Source organism: Myxocyprinus asiaticus, chromosome 42 (assembly GCF_019703515.2).
Source record: "Myxocyprinus asiaticus isolate MX2 ecotype Aquarium Trade chromosome 42, UBuf_Myxa_2, whole genome shotgun sequence".
NCBI classification, from domain to species: domain Eukaryota; kingdom Metazoa; phylum Chordata; class Actinopteri; order Cypriniformes; family Catostomidae; genus Myxocyprinus; species Myxocyprinus asiaticus.
The window spans coordinates 19,660,885-19,680,917 of record NC_059385.1 but is presented as its reverse complement, the minus strand read 5'-3'; the positions used below and the strand labels follow the sequence as shown (position 1 = coordinate 19,680,917).

The 20,033-nt window shown below is 37.4% G+C and overlaps 1 protein-coding gene across 1 annotated transcript in view; it reads right to left on the bottom strand.

Annotated features, from left to right (window-relative positions):
* The window catches only part of fgf11b (fibroblast growth factor 11b), a 50,852-nt gene extending 41,218 nt beyond the window's left edge, over positions 1-9,634 (bottom strand). The window contains exon 1 of the mRNA XM_051684384.1: positions 9,214-9,634. Within this exon, the coding sequence (XP_051540344.1) occupies positions 9,214-9,406 (193 nt within the window). The 5' untranslated portion in view covers positions 9,407-9,634. The remainder of the gene's footprint in view (positions 1-9,213) is intronic.
* Positions 9,635-20,033: the final 10,399 nt, after the last annotated feature.

The window sequence follows — 20,033 nt, the reverse complement described above, 5'->3', positions numbered from 1 at the left end:
CTCAAAAGGATATCTTCAGAACAGAATGCCGTAGACACTTGGGGATTGGTTCTTTTGAGTCAGATTAGTAATCAGCCAATAAGAATCTCTCTGGTCACTGTCTAGCCATGCCCTAGCAACCATTTAGAGCACCCTAGCAACCAGTCCTATTGACTTCCATTAAAAATGGCTGAGAGGGATATCTTTGGATCAGAACATACTACAGACATGACAGTTGGCTTGTTTTAACTGGGTGAGCAATCACTCTTCAAGTATCATCATGGAAACTACTTATCCACGCCCTAGCAACCATTTAAAGCACACTAGCAACCAAACCCCATTGACTTCCATTCCAAATCGCTTAGATGGGTATCTCGGGATCAGAATGTCGTAGAGACTTCATTGTTGGCTTGTATGACTCAGGACAGAAAGCAGCCTTCTTAGTATCACCCTGGCAACTGCCTAGCAACCACATGGGCTTACCCTAGCAACCAAGTAGCAAAACACATATCTCTGCACCAGAACATTGTAGAAACTTCCTGTTTGGCAAGTTTGACTCAGTCTCATGCTACCAACACCTAGCAAAGTGCTAAAACATGCTAAAATATGTTAGCATCATGCTAAAACATGCTAACAACACCTAGCAAAGTGCTAAAATATGATAAAAACATTCTAGCATCATGCTAACACATGCTAACAACACCGAGCTAAGTGCTAAAACATGTTAGCATCATGCTAACACATGCTAACAATGCCTAGCGAAGTGCTAAAACATGCTAACACATGCTAGCAATGCCTAGCAAAGTGCTAAAACATGCTAAAAACATGCTAGCATCATGCTAACACATGCTAGCAACATCTAGTGAAGTGCTAAAACATGTGGAAAACATGCTAGAATCATGCTAACACATGCTAGCAATGCCTAGCAAAGTGCTAAGACATGATAAAACATGCTAGCATCATGTTAACACATGCTAGCAATGCTTAGCGAAGTGCTAAAACATGCTAGCATCATGCTAACATATGATAGCAACACCTAAAGAAGTGCTCAAACATGCCAAAAATGCTAGCATCATGCTAACACATGTTAGCAATGCTTAGCGAAGTGCTATATCATGCTAAAAACATTCTAGCATCATGCTAACACATGCTAACAAGACCAAGCAAATAGCTAAAATATGCTATTAGCATGCTAGCATCATGCCAAGGCAAGCACCACTCACATTTTCTTCAGGAAATGTACCTATATATTTTATGCTGTCATTCTCTATTCTATGTGGACTACTCAGAAATCAGTCTAAGTTATGTAATTCATAGAGATCTGTGACTAAAAATATTTCCACATATCGCAATTGCACCTACTTCAGTGCTCTGCGTAATTCAAACAATTTATTGCATCCAAGGATCGCAAATACTTGAGGAAATCGTCTACAATGGGGTTAGCAGAGCACCAGACTGATGTTTTGGTCGTACACATATAAAGACTGCAGTTAGGATAGACTGTAGTTGAACCAAAAAGCTCCAAAAAGATAAAGCACTCTTTATTCTGTTCTTACTAATCTCTGCTTCCACCCCTAAATTTAGACTTTTTGTCCCAAATACCAAATCCATCACTGCAATGGTAAATGTTTTTTTTCCCCCATATTTCCATTAATTTAATTGACCTTTATAGTGATTATGACGTCATGGTAGTCTGTCAAATCAGTTTAAAGATGTTTTTGTAAATAATTTTATACATTATGATATGAATCCTATATGTGGCTCTTTGCTCCAGAATAAATTCACTCTACTAATCACAAGCTAGTGACATTTCTAGTGTCTCTCTCTGATCTATTTCAGACATATTTAGCCCTAATCTGATCTTTTCTGAACTGATGGAACTTTCCTCCCATCTGCATGCTAAGTCCAGTGTTCCTGCCCGGGGCTGGCATATTCGCTGCTGACATAAACTCTAAAAACAAAAGCACCAATCCCTTCGGCTTTAATTATCTTTTCATCTGGAATTAAATTCATGAAAGATTATGAAACCCTTTCCAATCTTCAGTTGCATAACAGCATAAGCTGATGTTTGTATATTTGGTGTCCTCATTATAAACAAAGGAGTCTGGAAAACTCGTTTGGCTGCATCTGCATCTGCAAAACTAATCGGATATTCATTTCATACAGATGGTAGTTGAGCAGTGATTGCCGGAGCTGAGATTTGTCCAGATTGGAGCTCTCAGGATAGCCTATTTGGAATATGTTTTGGAGTATTCAGTGTCCCTGATGATGCATTGTAGATTTGACATCTTTCAACACTTAGTGCTTAAAACTTCTCTTTTGAAAAGACGCTGGTTGGATGCTGGTGCTTGGATGCTGGCGCTCCAACCAGGCCTCTTATCTAGCTTAAAGGAAATTAAAATTCTGCAATAATTTATTCACCCTCATGTTCCTCAAATTAAATAATTTTTCAGTGAAAATCCTGACATACATTGTACAGAGAGAAGAACAAAAAGCAATGCAAGTTCTCGTGTGAACGTGTGCCACTGTGAACAAACTTCTCTCATGCAACAGAAAGAGAAATGGACGTCAAGATTTTCACTGAAAAACTGTTTCAATTTCAGATTGTTTCTCACCAAAGTGCACAGCTTTAGAAGACTTGGAATTATGATGCAAAAATTGCATGAACTTCTTTTATGATACTTTTGGGTCCTTTTTAAAAAAAGACATTTTATGCATTTTCCACTGCCATTGTATTGAAAAGACAGTTCAATCGGGAAGACTTTAAATTAAGGAATTAATACGAACTAAAACATACTTATATAATTTAGCGTAAACCCCGTCCTATGGATTAGCACTCCGATAATTGCTTGAACCATCAGATCCTGCCAGGGGCAATGAAGGCAGGGGAGTGGACCCCCAGGACCTTACCTAAACTGCGAGATCTTCCTGCTAGAACTTCAATTACGCTTACATTTCTAAATATTCATTACAACATCTCCTTTTGTGCTCTGCATAAGAAAGAACGTCATGAAAGTAAATAATGAAATTATGGTGAACAACACAGCTAGACCAGCACCAAACCAGCATAGACCAGGTTGGACAAGCATGTAAACTTACACTGACCTAAGCTGGTCTTCTCAGCAAGGTTGAAACAGTAGGCATAACCCATTTGAAGCCTGTCAAAAACCGACTGCACTAATTATTCAATTAATTGAGCTTGTAAGCGAAACTCCAACCTCTCAATTCATTTTGGAGAGCCGCTAGCAGAGGATAGGATAGATTAATGCTATTGGCATGGAGAATTCCTTAGCTAATGTTACCACCAATAAAACGTGCAGTAAGATCCATTAGTCACATACGAGTTATCTTCTTTGCCACATTATATTAGACTCTTTCAGATGGTCAATCACACAGTGTCCCACCTGGCCATGACGCACAGATCAATTGCATTAACCATCCAGTAAGATGATGTCTTGACGTCTTTCATTTCTGTCATTTTTACTTTTCTTCTCTTCATCTCTATTCACTTCTGCCTCTCGGATTATCCAGAGGGACTCCAGTGCTAAGACCACAACAGTTGATCTTTATTCCAATTGACCAACAAACTAGTGCATTAACTGACTCTTAACTCATTAATCACTTAATTGGGTACTTTTGTGCTAGCTCAGAGAAGGGGAAAACAAACGGTTTAAAACAGTTTAGACTGTCCCAGTGGTTCAATCAATCCCGAAAGAGAATTTCATTGCAGAGGTTGCTCTTTTTTTTTTTTTTTTTTTTTAGCTCAGGAGACTTTATAGATATTTCATAATTTATGTGTGGTTATGTCTCATTTAGTTTCAGATGTTCAGATCAGTTTTCCCTAAAAATCCTTGAGAGAAATGAAAATGGACACAAAAGAGACAATTGTTTACCTACAGTAACAGTATACTGCTATAAAAATAATATGGTTGACATAGTCTAAAAATGTTTGTATTCATATTTGAAATCTTTGACTTTTCATTGCAAATATTGGTACTGTATCTAAGAAAATCTAAGCACAGTGTGTTATATTAAGATCGGAGTGTCTGTTTTCATCCCTGTGTAAATAGCATCTGCCATACAGTGCAGCTATTTGCACCCCAATAACCTGGAGAAACCACAGGAATATATGACTTAGACTAGACAATAGGTGTCGCTTTAGAGGCTTGGGGTATAAAGACGGTGTGAATATGTACTGTTGTCCTAGTGACCCCGGTTCAGGTCCGCCTTTTGTCCCCAACCGATTTCCTGTTTCCACTCTTAATATTTCCTTTAAAACTACTTAAAATAATATATAAAAATTAATATAAATGTTGATTTCATCGCAGTGATTTGGTCATGGTGAATGTCGGGGAGTGCATAGAAGGGTTTGATCCAGAGGCAGGGTCTGTTGATTGCACTTGTTCCTGCAGCTCGGCATCATTTGTGTGTAGATTGCATCACTGTATTACTATATTGTAGTAACCATGTTTTTTGGCAGAAACCATCGTTTTAATGCAATGAACCATGGTGTTACTACAGTAATATGGTGGTAATATAGTAACCATGGTTAATTATGTGGTTACTTTAAATTTACAACAAAATACCATGCTGAAACAGGTTACTGTATTAAAACCAAGTTTATTTAAGGTAAGGTTACATTTAGGGGTAGGGGTTAATTTAGTGTGTCTGTGGGACTCTAAATAAACACAACAAACACACTGCAGTGATGTCCCTATATATTAGTATTTAAATGTGGGTGCAAATAGTATCTGACACTATGTGCACCAGGGTACAATTAGTATCTACCATTATTTGCACCAGGGTTGGGATGCAAATAATATCTGCCATTATTTGCACTGGGGTGTAAATAGCATATACCATTATTTGCATCAGGGTGCAAATATCATCTGCCTAATAAGATTGCATCTAAAACACTTGAGGAAACACATGTGAGGTTACAGGAATATTATTACTCAGGAGAAACATTTTCAAAGCAGAAAACTCCATTTTTTCTCCATTCAATATAATTTCTATTTAGAAGAATCAATTGAGATATTAAAGAGATCTCATTTCATATTTTTCTTTAAAGATACCATATTCATACTAGTCTCACCACTAAGAAATTAGTGCAAATTGACTGTAATTCCTTTCATGGGAATTATTACGTTTTTAAAATGAATTTTGTTTATTTAAACATTTTCTAAAAAAAAATTAAAAATAAATCAAATACAATTACTGCGGCAAAATAACCTACAGTAGTGCTATGAACATATGGACAGCCGTTTTAGTTTAACACTCCTCCAGTTTGACTTTTGCTTAATTTGCAGTCTTCACATTTGTTTCTTCCTCACACCCTTCCGTTTTCTCTGATGACTCGCTTTTTATCTTTCTATTCTGTATCCACTATGCCTTTTATCCTCTTTTTCCTTTCCCCTTCCTTCTCTTCCTCACTTCCTTCCTCTCTGCATTACTTTATCTTCCTCTCTCTATCTTTCTTCTGACCCCTGGCACTCTGAGTACTCGTATGAGAGGCTGCCTAACACTGTGCAGTGTGATCAGGTGTTGTTGAGTAAGCAAGATGGACAGCCCATCTTCAGCAGTCAGCTTAATGCTGTGCTCCTCCAGTGCCACATCCTCATGCCCTGAGCAACTCATTTAGACCAAAGCTACTGCATTCTCTTTCCTGCACATCCACAAACTTCTTTTTAATATTTCTCTCTTGTTTATGGAATAGTTCACCAAAAAATTTTAATTATATCTTTATTTACTCACCTTTCTATTGTTCCAAACCTTAATGACTTTCTTCCATGGAACATAAAAGGAGATATTTTAAAGGATGTTCGCTGATTTTAATACTAAAGCGGTTGATAGGGATTCACTTTAAAGCTTAAAAACACCCAACACACCAATATTGGGATTTCACGGCTTTCAGTCCTGTTAGCTTTAAAGTCATCTATATGCTAGTGGTCTCATAAAAATTTACAAAATGAACATTTAGCAGTTCTAGCAGTAACACATATTTAAAATGTACAGTCTTCTTGGAAAATGGATCAAAAATATTGATGACTCATCTTGCACTCACTCATTTTGTCCAATCAAATGCTCTCTCTAATGAGAACTAAATACCACCTAATACCACCTACTGTACATCTGAATAGCAATAGCATGGAACAAATCATGTTCATAGCTTTGATTTAAACTTAAGGCTATTGGCTATTTAAAAAAAAATAAATAAGGACAAGCTCTCAATATGTCTCACCCTAACTTCCTGTTTCAGCAGGAAATCTGCCAACACAGGAAAGAAAACACTCATCAAGCCATTTCATGCAGTCTTGAATTATTTTTGAAGGTGGTTTGAGCATCAGAGCACTAATAGAGGGGTTTTCTTGGTCCTTCACTGATAATAATCAGGTATATTTCTCTCTCCCTCGCTCTGTAATTCTGAGATTTGATTTGTTGTTGAATAAATCCAAACACTCCGTACAAGCCAAGTGCTTCATAAAACTGTAAAGGTGTATAACAGCTTCTGCTATTAAGAGAATGGTTTGTGTGTGTGTGTGGTTTACATTTCTATACCATCTCCACCTTGCGTGAAATTGGGCACTAGGCAAACGGAGAGGGTGATCATTGATTAATCAGTATACGTTAATGAGCTGCATCGATCGAGAGACCAGTAGACTCAGCGCCGACCTGAGGGCGTGTGATACCGTTCAGCCATCTTAGAGTGGTGAGGGAACCCATCCCAAACCACCAGACATAGAGAGACAGATGTGAAGGGTGTTTCAGGTACAGCAGGGGCTTGACATTGTTATGATAGATGTGTACGGATCACTGACCTGACAATGCAGAAGTGCACCCATGATCCCGCACTGCTGTGCCCAGGTGACGCCCACTAATTTGTCAAATTTTTGCAGCTTCAGTTCACCCTGAATGGTATGGACTGAAATTTTAAAGCTCTGAAATTCTGAAGCATCATAGCTTGGGCATTTCAGAAAAATTTGTATTTTTGTCTTGTTTAAGAATAAACCTATCTAAATAGTGTTAGATTTATGCTTAAATAATAATAATAATAATAATGATAATAATAATACATAATAATTGGCTAAAAACTATTAGCCACTAGGGTAGGAAAAATAAACTTAATTCAAGTTATAAGGGAGACCCAGGCTAGTTGTCACACTCTTCCCTCAAGTTGATTTTTGTCAGGGTAGATTTATTTTTGAAAGTAAATTTCTGCATAGCCACATACCTTAAAGTCTTGGCCGCAAAAAAGCAAGTGAACATTTTTACTGTTATTGCCCAGGGAAAAAAAGATACTGTTCATTAAATGCACACTGTCCTTTTGTGACAACTTGCCCCAATAGTGGAGCATGTTGTCACACTATGTCTATTTCATTCACAAAAATGAAAAAAGGTAATGTACAGAAATATCTAAACATTGTGGCCAACCAATTTTATAATTGTATAAATTTATGACTTGAAGAACACATGACAACCTGCCCTGACTGTCAATGAAAATACCTTTGTCCTAAAAACACATTTAAAAATTTGGGTAAAAATATATTAGCTATAAAATATGATAACAAAAATTTACTTTGGAGGGTAAAATTCACAAAAAACTATTCTAATTTAAGAGGGTTTTTGAACTAGATGTTTGAAACAGAAAAAAAAAAAAAGAAAAAAAAAAAAACACTGCTCGAGAAAAAGTACATTTGAGCAATTGACCTTTTGACTCCAAATCTTATCATTACTGACATGTAGCCTTTGTGACAACAAACCTCATTCTCCCCTATTTTCTGAAAACAAGTCTTAATATCTTATGTAATTTTGCTGCTTAAGTAAATATGTCTTGTTTTAAGAAAATATAGATATTTTTACTGGAAAACAAGACAAAATACTAAATAAAAAATGGCATTTTCAGGTTTTCAGACGCACCTGGAGAGGATGAGAAAAGAACTCAGTTGAAAATTTCACCTGTGCTAACAATGCAATGCTATTTGAAGTTGGCTGAGCCTGTTTTTCTATGTTTGCATATGCGAAAAGATATTTGTATTTCAGTGTGTCTCTAAACCACATTATCCGAATGGTACTGGAGCATAATGTGATAATGTGTTCGGTAGATATCAAAGGAATGTAAATATTACATAATACGGTCCCAGGAGCAGGTTTGGGCTTTCAGTATTACTTAAGTGCCATAAAAAATACACACATACACACACTCTCTCTATTTCACATCTATTTCTGTTTAGAACCATATTTGTATTGATAATTGTAGTGTGGTGCATTTTATGTTTGATGGTGAGAGAGACATATGTAAAGAGGTAGATTAATATCCCTTACTATAATCATTTTCATTTATGTATAAAACACTCTCTCTCTCTTTCTCTCTCTCTCGCTCTACCACAAATTTGGACTCCATCTTTATGCAAAAATGTTAAAAACAAAGTCCAACAGCAGTTACACTAAACAGAGATGTTTTCATTTCAATAAAACATGAAGTGCTAGGCAGAGTTGTGGACACAAATACAGTTTGTGTATGCGTTTTTGCCCTGTAGGTTGGCATAACAATCGCAGGGCTACTGTCTCAGTATCAGTGTTGTAATCAGAGAGCAGGCAGGTTTTTTTTCCCATTTGGCCAGTGGCAAGGTTACCGAAGCTAAAACATGGCCGGAATCCAACCTCCAATCTCATGGAGTAACAATCTTGCATGAAACACAATTGAAATTAGGTGGGATATTGTATTAACACGCAGCCATGCATGAACATATAGGATATGGTGTAGTAATTAGCATCCTTAGGGCAGGTCCTAAGCAACCCAGAATAGCCCATGCATGTGAGACGCTTTGAAAGACTGTAAATCAAGCTTTATAAAGGACTCACATCTTCCTGCTATATTCATGTCATAAAATAGTAGGCAAACCCCTTTCTCCCTTATAAAAGTCAGAATAAATCCCATAAACCTGCAATTTAATGAGCTTAGTGGTTCTGTTTTTTATGTGACCTAGCAACGTTACTTCAAAGAGACAACTGTATTTCAGACCAGACTGTATTTCACTGTTGAATCCTTACTTTCATACTACAGCAGATGTGAACTTGAGACTTGAGCCTGACTCTGAAGTCAACAAACAAGCCTTATGTCAGAACTTTTAAAATGTTACCAGATAACTTTCATTTTGTCATTGGTAGGTTTGGTTCCACCAATTAAAAGTGGTTAAAGAAACACCAAAAAAAGAAAGCGACAGATGAACCTACCCGGTCTTTTGTCGGTTCTTCCTCTTCGGCCGCCACATAGCCGAACTTTTGATATGAGAACTAGAATTTGTTTCTGGCAAAGGGACTTGTTGCTCTTGGGGCACGGCTTGCGTTTGTTGGCTATCGGCCGGTTGGTCTGGTCCTCCTTGACTGCCCGTTTTTGTCTGATGAGAGAACTGGCAAGAGCTGCCATCTTCCCCCCCCCTCTCACCTTCAGGAGGGGGGTCTCTGTCTGCTTATGAGACCCTCTCTGGATGCGCTCGTCTTTTTACCGGCAACACAAAGAGGTAAAAGTCAAAGGTCAAACCTTGCACGGCAAGCCAAGAATTCGGTTTAGTTCCTCACGTGTCCGTTTGTTTCCCTCCAGAAAGAGAAGAGGTTAAGTTCTTGTCCACTCACAACCTGTCCATGGTTTGTCCTTCATCACGTTTGATTTGCTAAATACATATTGACGCTGACACAAATCTCTCAAACCTAAACCACATTTCCATGAAAAGATACTGAAAGAGGCTGACAAAGTCATTATTGCGACATTGCCGACATATTTGCCCCCCCCCCACCGCTCCTCTCCCTTCCCCTCCCCTTGTGCCTTCGTCCTGAAGATGAAAACACTGACAAAGCTAAAGTTTAGCGCACAGTTCCGAGAGAAACGATGAGCTTTCTCATCAGCGCGCGGCTCGTCTACGCATAAAGTTCTTCACTCACCAGCAGCAGGATTATTTAGACCCAAATCAGGAGCAGATCCAGTCAAAATCGGGCAGATGGTCAGGCTGCAGTCCCTATGGCTAACTTTTTTTTTTTATAATAATCTGGAGCACTAATCCAGCGCTTGCCATGTCCAGAGGCACTTCTGCTTCAGCTGCAGGGACTGTTGAAGCCTTGAGTCGCAGGACGGGAGCCGGTAAAATAAGGATGGACTCCAAGAAATTTCCCTTCTGCCTCTTCTGGCACACGCTATCTCTCCCCACAGCCCTACATTACCCCCCCCCCACCCCAAAGCCGGTGAGAGTATGTGTACAAGTGTGTGTGCGCAAATCCAGTGGCTTCCACCAGTAAAGGTGACATTCATGAGAGAACGAGTGAGGGAGGGAGAGAGAGAGAGCGAGAGCAAGAGCGATCCAGAGAGGGAAAGAGAGCAAGTGAGTGTAAAAGAGAAAGGGAGAAGAACAAGAATGATGAATGAGTATTAGGGAGGAAAGAAAAGAGAGAGATGAAGGGAGAGAGTTAACGATACTGTTCTGCCTTCACTCTGCCATACGATGCGACTGTCCTTGATGGGTAGAGTGAAGGAGAGAGGGAGAAAGAAGAGGTGCCAGTAGCGACAGTTTTCAGTCACCTCTGAAAGAACATCACAGTCATGCGTTTCAAGTCAGTTATCACTGCCAAAATTCACACACACTCGCTCACTTATCTCCCTCAAACGTCTCTCTCTCTCACACCTCTACACACACTCAGCCTCATGTACACAATCACTTTTACCGGATTAGGATTGTACCACTTTTATTGGTTTAGCGTTCAGTTTCGAGCGGTCCTTGTGCTGGGAGTGATTTGCGTTCGCTAAAGAAATAAAACAAGTGCTATTATCTTTCTCTCTCTGTCATCCTCTCTTTCTTTTTTCACATTTACTTTATTGCTCTGGATTCTTTGTCTCAAAGCTCTTCTTTCTCTCAGTGTGCCCCCCCCCCACCCCCCCCCCCAATTCTTCTTTCTGACATCACTGCAGTTTCTCTTTATCTGAGAGTATTTTCCAGTCTCTTGGCACTCACTACAGCATGTGAAATGAGCGGGACCTGAGGGGCGGTTTGCTTAAAGAGACAGAGAGCTACTGAGCGTGTGTTTCAGGATGGGTGCCCGTCTTTCTGTAATAGTGACATAGACAGGCTGAGACAGAAATGCCCTCTGTGCCGTGTCCTCGGCCACGACAAACATGCAAGACGCCTGTTTACACAAGCAAAAAATACATAAATGTGAGCAGATGCAAACACAGATGTTCATGCATGCATAAAATGTAAATGCAGTACATGTTCATGGATGAACATCTTTGTTGGTCCTTAAACAATGTTCCAATGAACCAATCAGATTTTAGGGTTGGGGTAATAAAATTAAAATGAAGACAATAAAAAAGTGATAAAAGTTATCTCTTCCATGTAAATCTGAGTTTTTGTCCAAACCAGCCATGACCTTGACGAGCGGCCTGATGTTTTGTTAGTCGATTTGTTTCTTTTTCTGCACCTTTGCGCCGAGTACCTTTGAGTAGCGTCGCCCACACTGAAATCTCCAAAATGCAAATTCTCACTCCAAATAACTATATATTAAACATCATGTACTGTATATTCTCTGTGCTGTGATTGTGTTGCATAGAGCAGCGGTTTGCGTTCAGTGTAGAGAGGCAAATTGCTTATCTCCTAAGCTGCTTGCCTGATTAGGACTGGTATTCAACAACATTTTTATCAAGCAATTATTTCCCTCTGATTGGGGTTGTTCTTGGTTTGGGTTAGGGTTTGGGTTTGGACTATGCTTTGTTGATATGTATGTTGTTCCAGGATCCACAAACGAAGCAGCTTTTGCATCTTTGCTCTTGACAGACATCTTTGACCATTGTACTGTCTTTTTTTTAAACTATTGCAGGAACACCGCCTTTTGAAGAGGCCAGGTTAAGTTAAAAGAACTTAAACTTTTAAAAAACGTGTATTGAGACACCTTTGTTCTCTTTAATTAGTTGTGCTACGTCTTTTTAAATGCAAAAATGCAGCCTGATCTCATGAAAATTACACGATGGTTATGGCAACATTTTTGCAAAATGACATTACATGCACAATAAAAAATGTCAGTAATATTAACAGTAAAGGACTACATTAAAAAAAATGTAAATTGGTTAACGAGTAGTTACTGTAAAATATATGTTAAACATTTTTAATATATTTAAAAAGACAATACATGTAGTTTTATGGTAAAACATTTTTTAGATGTAAAAAGTATGATTTTCCCGTATAATTAATGGTTAAAATGTATATTATGTTTAACAAGAGAGTGCATATACTTTTTTTTGGTAAATTATTGTTAAAATTACAGTAAAAAACAGTAAGTGGGCATTCCCAGAATTCCCTGCATGACCCATTACATTTCATTATATTTTATGGGAATAGTTATGTGTCTTCTTATTTTTAATATCAGTTATGTACATTGGGGTGTTCTGTGATATATTTGATGTAGTTTAGTTAATGTTTTTTAATTTTAATTTCACATATGTTACCCTGATGGTGTTTAGTGTTTGTGTGAGTGACATTGAGAACTGTCTCCACATGTTTATTGGTCATTGCTCCTGGAAGGGCAACTGTTGGTGAAATTCATGTCATCATGTTCTCTTCTGTAATTACTACAGTGATTAACAATACATTATAAAGTGAAAAGCAGATTTTTACAGTTTCTGAAGGTTAATATATTAAGTTTATCGTTTAATAAATAAATGACGGTACTGCACCGTAAAATATACCAACAATTTTAAACTGTAAAATGTACAGGTTGTTCTGTAAAGTTGTTTAAATCTTTACTGTATTTTTTACATAAATATTCTGGCTACCACAGGTGCCATTTATTTTTTTATTTTTTTTACAGTGTGGTTCTTTACACATATCGCTGCAGTTCAGAGGTATAATACGGTGGCCGTGAAGTGCAAAACAAAACAACAAATATAAAACACAATGGCAAATCCAAAAAAACGTAAGAGCAAATCAGAAAACATGACACCAAATCCAGAAACAAAACAGCAAATCAGAAAACAAAACAGCAAATCAGAAAACACATCAGCAAGACAAAAAACAACAGCAATTCAATCGAAACGGAAAGGGTAGGTACCATAGCTTCTCACCTGATTGGCTGTGTTAATGAGACCTAGTGCTTTCTTCAGGATTGGTTCACTGATTATATCAAAATCCATGCCAAAATGTCACTGACTGAAAAACTAAACAATTTGGAGTGTTTTCTCTCTCAGGAAAACAGTAACAGGAAACTTTATAACACAGAGAGTAAAAATAGCGAGCGGGAAAAGTTAGTTTTAGGTAGGATGTTCATCCATGGTCTCATGGTTCATCTAGTGCGTAAGGGACTGTCTTAAAGTCCACAAACTGCGCTAAAATGTTGGTGGCGTCCAAAGCGTTCATTCAATTTGCATGTTCTATCTTAAAAAACACTGAATTGTTTAAAATGTTTTAATAAAAATCAAAATGATAAAGGTTCCGTTTGCTGCCAATGGATAGATTTTCCAAGTATATCTAATTATATGGATATAGTATTCAATTATTTTTGAAAAAACACCACTAAAATTCATCAAGATGTAATTTTTACATTACAAAGGTTGTAGCAGGCTGCACAGTGGTGTGAATGACTAACTTACATTGTTTTTATATTATTATTATTATTATTTAAAAAAATAATTGAATACTGTATATGTATAACTCCACATCCTGGGAAAATCTCATCTAGAGTAAATCAGCATATCTAATAACAGCCTTCTACAACCTTTACAATATGAAAATAATATCTTGGTAAAATGTAAACAATATTTTTTTTCTAAAATAATTGAACACTGTACTCATAATTGGACATGCTGGATTCAAATGTAGAAAGTGAGCCATCACGCCGGCAGTCTACTGCAACCTTTAGAATGAGAAAATGCTTATTTAATAACAGTGTTTGTTATGTTAGAACATGCAAGTCAATTGAACGAACGCTTGGACACTGGCGTTTTAGCGCAGTTTGTGAATTTTTAGACGGTCCCTTACTTACCGTAGCTGAACATCGCACCTAAAACTTTTCTCGCTTGCTGTTTTTTCTCTCTGTGTTATAAAGTGTCCCATTGTTGTTTTACTGAGTGACAAACCACTTACAATTTCCAGTAATTGAGCATTTGTAATACATTTTGAAATAACCGCCAAGTGGGCAGAGAACCAGTCCTGAGGAAAGAAGGTATTCTCTACACAGCCAATCAGGTGAGAAGCTATAGTACCTACCCTTTCCGTTTCGACTAAATTGCTGTTGTGTTTTTGGATTTGCTGTTGTGTTTTCTAACTTGTTGTTCTGTTTCTGGATTTGGTGTCGTGTTTTCTGATTTGCTCTTTTGTTTTTGGATTTGTCATTGAGTTTTATGATTTGTTGATGTGTTTCTGAATTGTTATTTTGTCTTTGGATTTGCCTTTGTGTTTTTAGATTTGTTGTTCTGTTTTGCACTTCACGGCCACCGTAGTATAATGTCCACTGTGTGGCGCTAAAAGCGAGTGAAATGTTTTCCCAAACAGATTAATGCTGTGACGAATAAAAGCAAAACAAAACTGCACAACGAAAATGTTCTTTAAATTAAGTCAGTATTTCATCATTTCATATACATTAATTTAGGTACATTTTAGTAAAATGGTATATAATTTTAGTTGACAAAAAGAATATATTTTTGTTAATTTTAGATAATGTGTTAATATTTTAAATTATGTGCAAATGACAAACATCTAACAAACTGTAACAGACCAAACTTTAACCAAATATTAAAATATTTTTGAAAATGTACTGTATACACTACTTACAATTATTTAAAAATGTATCAGACATATTCAAGATTAAAAGCCTATGTTTAATATGTAAGATTAAACAACATGAGAAAAATGTCCTGAAAACCTAATTAAATATCTCGCAGTATTATTTTTTGTCATAATTTCATCAGCAGTATGTTTTATTTAAAACCGCTTGATTATCGTCATGATGCGTCTTTTTTGTCTCATCTTCGTTATCGTTGACAAACTAAAAAAATCTGTCAATTAACATTTTCGACGAGATTAACACTGCATAGAAGTATCATAAAAGTGTTCCATAAGACTCCTGCGCTATTTTACAAGTCTTCTGAAGCTATACAATACCTTAGGGTGAGGAATAGACTATTCACTGAAAAATCTTCTACGCCAAATCTATTAAATCTTATTCACACTTGTTTACATTCAAATATGACGCATCAAAATGTGTCGACGTCAATTACATCAAACTTCATTTTTACTTGTGTGTCATCAGGGGCATAGATTCCAGGGGGGAATCCCTGGAATAATAAAAACAAGCAAGTACAACACCCCCAATATTTATACCATGATCAATGGAAACATGTAAATTCTTCACACTGTAACCCCCCCAATGTTCAAGCGAAATCTACGCCCTTGTGTGTCATGTTACTGATTGTTATTGCCGTCAAACTTGCTGTGATGCCTCTTAACACATTTTAAGTATCCTGCTTATGATATCAGTAGTAAGTCATTCACAATCCCTTTTGCTGAATTTGGATTGTACCACTTTTATTGGTTTAGCGTTCAGTTTTGAGCGGTCCTTGTGCTGGGAGTGCTTTGAGTTCGCTAAAGGAATGTCATCCTCTCTTTTTTCTCATTTACTTTAATGTTCTGGATTCTTCATCTTAAAGCTCTTCTTTCCCTCAGTGCTACAGTTTTTCTTTATCTGAGAGTATTTTCCAGTCTCTTGGCACTCTGCACAACCCTAAACCTTAAACCTAAACCTAACCAATAGTGTCATGAAAAGCAAATGTGAGATGAAAAACAGATGAGTTTTTGAAGGTTAAAGCTCTATTGAGTTTTAAATCAAGAAAATCTACCTCCCTTCTCTAAGCCTTAAACCTAAACTGATAGTTTTATAAAACCTAATGTGAGATAGAGGTCTGCACAGGCCTTGAAATGAAAATCGAACCCAACCAGTACCAGAGACTGTGTGGACCAGAGACCCTACCCGGCAGCGCAACGAATGACACGGAACTCAGGTGTCTCGACATGTGTTTTTGATACTTAAAGTTCTTTTTAACTTGACATGGTGTCAGAAAATGTGAATAAACAGACGCCGAAGAAACAGCGAGACGCTGTACAACAGTCAAAGTCTGTCCAGCACGTGTTTACAAAGGAAAACAACGGAAAAACAGCAGATACGCGCAAAGACGTGTTCGGCATGAACAGCCTCTAACTCGTCCGTCCGTCTTTGATACTGTTTTGATACTTTTGGCTCACGTGTCGACTCGCATGCTGTTCTGGATTCATACTTTGTGTTGCAAGTGCAACACCCAATCTGCTTAATCTCAATGGGCTATTGTGCAACTTCAATGTGTTCGAAATCTTCGAATAAGCGTGTAAGTGCAGTTGGTTATGTAATGCAAACTAAAATATACTAGTCATGCGCTATAGCAAAAACATTTTATGAACTGATAATCTTCCACGTTACTCGTGATTTGCGTGAAAGTGAATAAAACTCGTTGTTGTTACACCTCTAGTGTTTATTTCACCAGGAAATCATTTTGCAAAAATGTAAGTATAGTAACATGATTCTATGAGACTAGGTTGCATAAATGTGCTTGATCTGAATGGCCCCTTGACACAATTACAACAACCTGGTAGGCACAAAGACGCACTTTTGAGCACAAAAACAAGCACTAGTATAAACAACTCTCTAGAGATGTTTCCTGAGGGACAACCTTCTACCATGATCTCAGAGCTAAATTGCTTTGTGATTAGCATTGATTATGTGGATATGCAGCGCTACGAAGTTTAAAAAGCACCTGATGTAAATTAATCTGTCTTGGCTTTTTACCTTGTAGCAACTGCAAGATGCTTCCACAACATAAAAACTTGCAGCTATTCAGCGCAACCTCAATAAATCAAGTATTCAAGGGGCCAGTCAATCAATAAAATTTTATTTGACATCTTCTCAGGAACCTGCTGCGGAAGCACCTAGAAAGTGCCGGCTTGATTTACCTGGCATTCAGAAATGACATTGTCTCAACAATCAAGGTCACAGTCCGTCAACTGCTGATTGTCACATGACAGCCAAAGTTCCTGACCATTAAGGAGCAGGGATAGGATGCAATAATTTTATTAGCATTGTCTAAACAGCTGTAACTGACCATGTAACCCTATCTCCCCACCCATAAGCTCTCTAAAGGAGGGAATGCAACACTTTTAGAGAAGGAGAGGACACAGCGAAGATCAACTTTTTAAAATCTGTACTCCTGCTTTCACCAAAAACTGGCCACAAGCCAATTGCCACTTTGATTTTTTTGTATGAATACACAAGTATGGCAGCCAACAAAAAGCAGTTCACTTAAAATGTCATAATTTATGGAGCTTCCTATTGTTCTTCTACATGGATGTACAAGGGTAATACACTGGAAACTGTGCCATTGTATCCCCATGATTTACTACTGATATCATTATATGATAAAGGCAGCTGGATGCGGCAGATCGGGAGAGAGAGAGCCACAAGCATCTACCGTGTGTACGTTTATGTTTGTGTCTTTCTCATTTTAACCCTGTTACAATGCTGAATGTATTAGATACATTTTTGACAAATCATTACTTGATTAAAATAACATATAGAGAAGCAAAGCATACAGATACATTTTAAAATATACTCTTTATTTATATTTATACAGAATTTAGCCATTAAGCTAAAGAATTCTTTATTTACTAAATAATTCACTGAGGTGATATTATTTTAACTCAGGAGACTGCACACAGTGGAAATTATAATTCTGTGGATGATTTAAATATTCTGTTATAACTTATAACAGTCGGATGAGGGTGCTATGTGCCCAGAAACGTTACCCAACTTGTATTGGAGTTTAAAGATACTAAAGTATAACAAATAATTACAATAATGTACATTAGATAAAATGTGTTTACTCATTATATTAACATAGGTTTATATTGTTCGCCATATGATCGCCTCATGCCCGCACATCTATCACGTGCACCCCTCGCGCCCCTCGCTGTGCATGTGCAGAAATGCTGTCTGTTCACACTCCGGTTATCAAAGAAGCGAACTGCAGAGCAAAAGCATTTAAACTTAACTTGGATGTTTACACAGATTTATTCAGTTAATCAGCTCGAAGTAGCTGCCATAGTTGCCAGTGCAAGGGCACGGGGTAAATATGTAAATACTGCTCATGACATGCGGGACAAAGCGCACTGATATATTGCTGCACTGACTTAAAAATTTACACTTAAAAACTGATGTCATAAGAGCCCAGTTACAGAATCACCCTGAAAATGACCATCACATTACACAGAAAACCTGTGTTAGCATTAGAGCCACAACTTCCCTCAGAGTGCTGCCATAAGTTGGAGCTTCAATTTTAATCTTGAAATATCCGCTTGTCTCTGTGTTAAATGAAGGCACTGCATGACAGAACTATTCTTTTTTCACTGTGGGGAGCGAAGAAAGTGTTTCACTTTGAAGAGCGTGATGTTGCAGCAGTGATGGACTCAGCTTGAGTCACAGTCTGTGACAGCATGCGAAGCAGTGAACTTCCGCTGTCATAAAAGTCCAAAATTCAATAATCTCTCAATAAATTATACATTAACTAAAATTAAACCCAGTAATGTAACGACAGGAACATGTCAATGTAACCGGCCATTGTAACAAAGTAAAAGTAAAACATTTTCATTAGAAATTTACTTGAGTGAGAGTAAAAAGTAGCCACTTTTAAACCTATTCTAAATGTTTTTTTTTTCAAAAAGTTACTCAAGTAAATGTAACAGAGTAAATGTAGCATGTTACTACCCACCTCTGAGTACATGCTTAAATAATTGTAAGTAGTTTATCCATTTTTAAAAATATTTGAATGTATAAGATTGGTTTGATAGATGTTTTTGTAATTTGCACATTATGTAAAATATTAACACATTATTTAAAATTAAATAAATTGTTACTTTTGTTGACAAAAATTATATGTCATTTTAGTCAGAGTAAAATTGACTAAAAATAATTAACATGACATGTCGAAACATTGTCTAAATTTAAAGAAACTCCCTGACAAACACAGACAAGCCTCTTCTCCTGTTTCCCCATGTGTCTGCACTCATCAGCCCAACCCAGCTGGCCCAGTTCTGTCTTTCAGTCTCTCCCAGTTTCTTATCTCTCCTTCTGTCTGTCTCATCTCCTCTCTCTCTGTCTCTTTACTCTATTCATCATTGCCTGAACAGGTGACATTCTGTAGATGGTATTCTTCCGTAATCCCCTCTCCCATTATGTAAGCGTGCAAAATATCTCTTCCACTTTTTTTCAATTTCGGAAATGATATTTATAATTTGCATGGCCTCAGGGTCAGCATCTCATTAGGGAAGAGGGGAGAGATTTGCTTTTCATTTTCATTTGCTACTTTATACGCAGACAAGCTTGTAATTAGGCTCGAGTCCTTAAAGCTTCACTGACTTAAATATCAGCATTGTATGTGTGTGTGTGTGGTGTGGTGTGATTCTGTTCAATTGGGAGTTTTCATGTGTGCCCATGTGTGGTATATTTGTATATCATTTTCTCTCTCTCTCTCTCTCTCTCTCTCTCTCTCCATCACTGTGAGTCTTTAGTGGATTGTTGTTTACACCTCTGTTGAGCGTATGTGCAACACCAATTTTAAATACATCCATCATTTTTGATTGCGCTCTTTCAAAAGGGCTTGACTACAAGAAGCAAACGTCTTTGAACGGATGGAGGTCTGTAATGGCAACATATCTCTCTCGCACCACCCAGCTAATGGCCCCCAGACCTCTAATTAGAGGCAGATGATGAATTTGCAGTAATTCAGACACTGAACGTGATAAATGACCAAAACTCTGTTGCATGCTGATTAACTTAGTACAATCACATTGAACTAGCTTTCTTTCATCAGTGTCCATTACAAAAAATTACCATGGTAACCACAGTTTCCACCAAAATTCCACAGTTACTACAGTGATACCACTGTCATCAATAAATGAAAAAATAAATTAAAAATGGCAAATATTCTGAAGATTTTT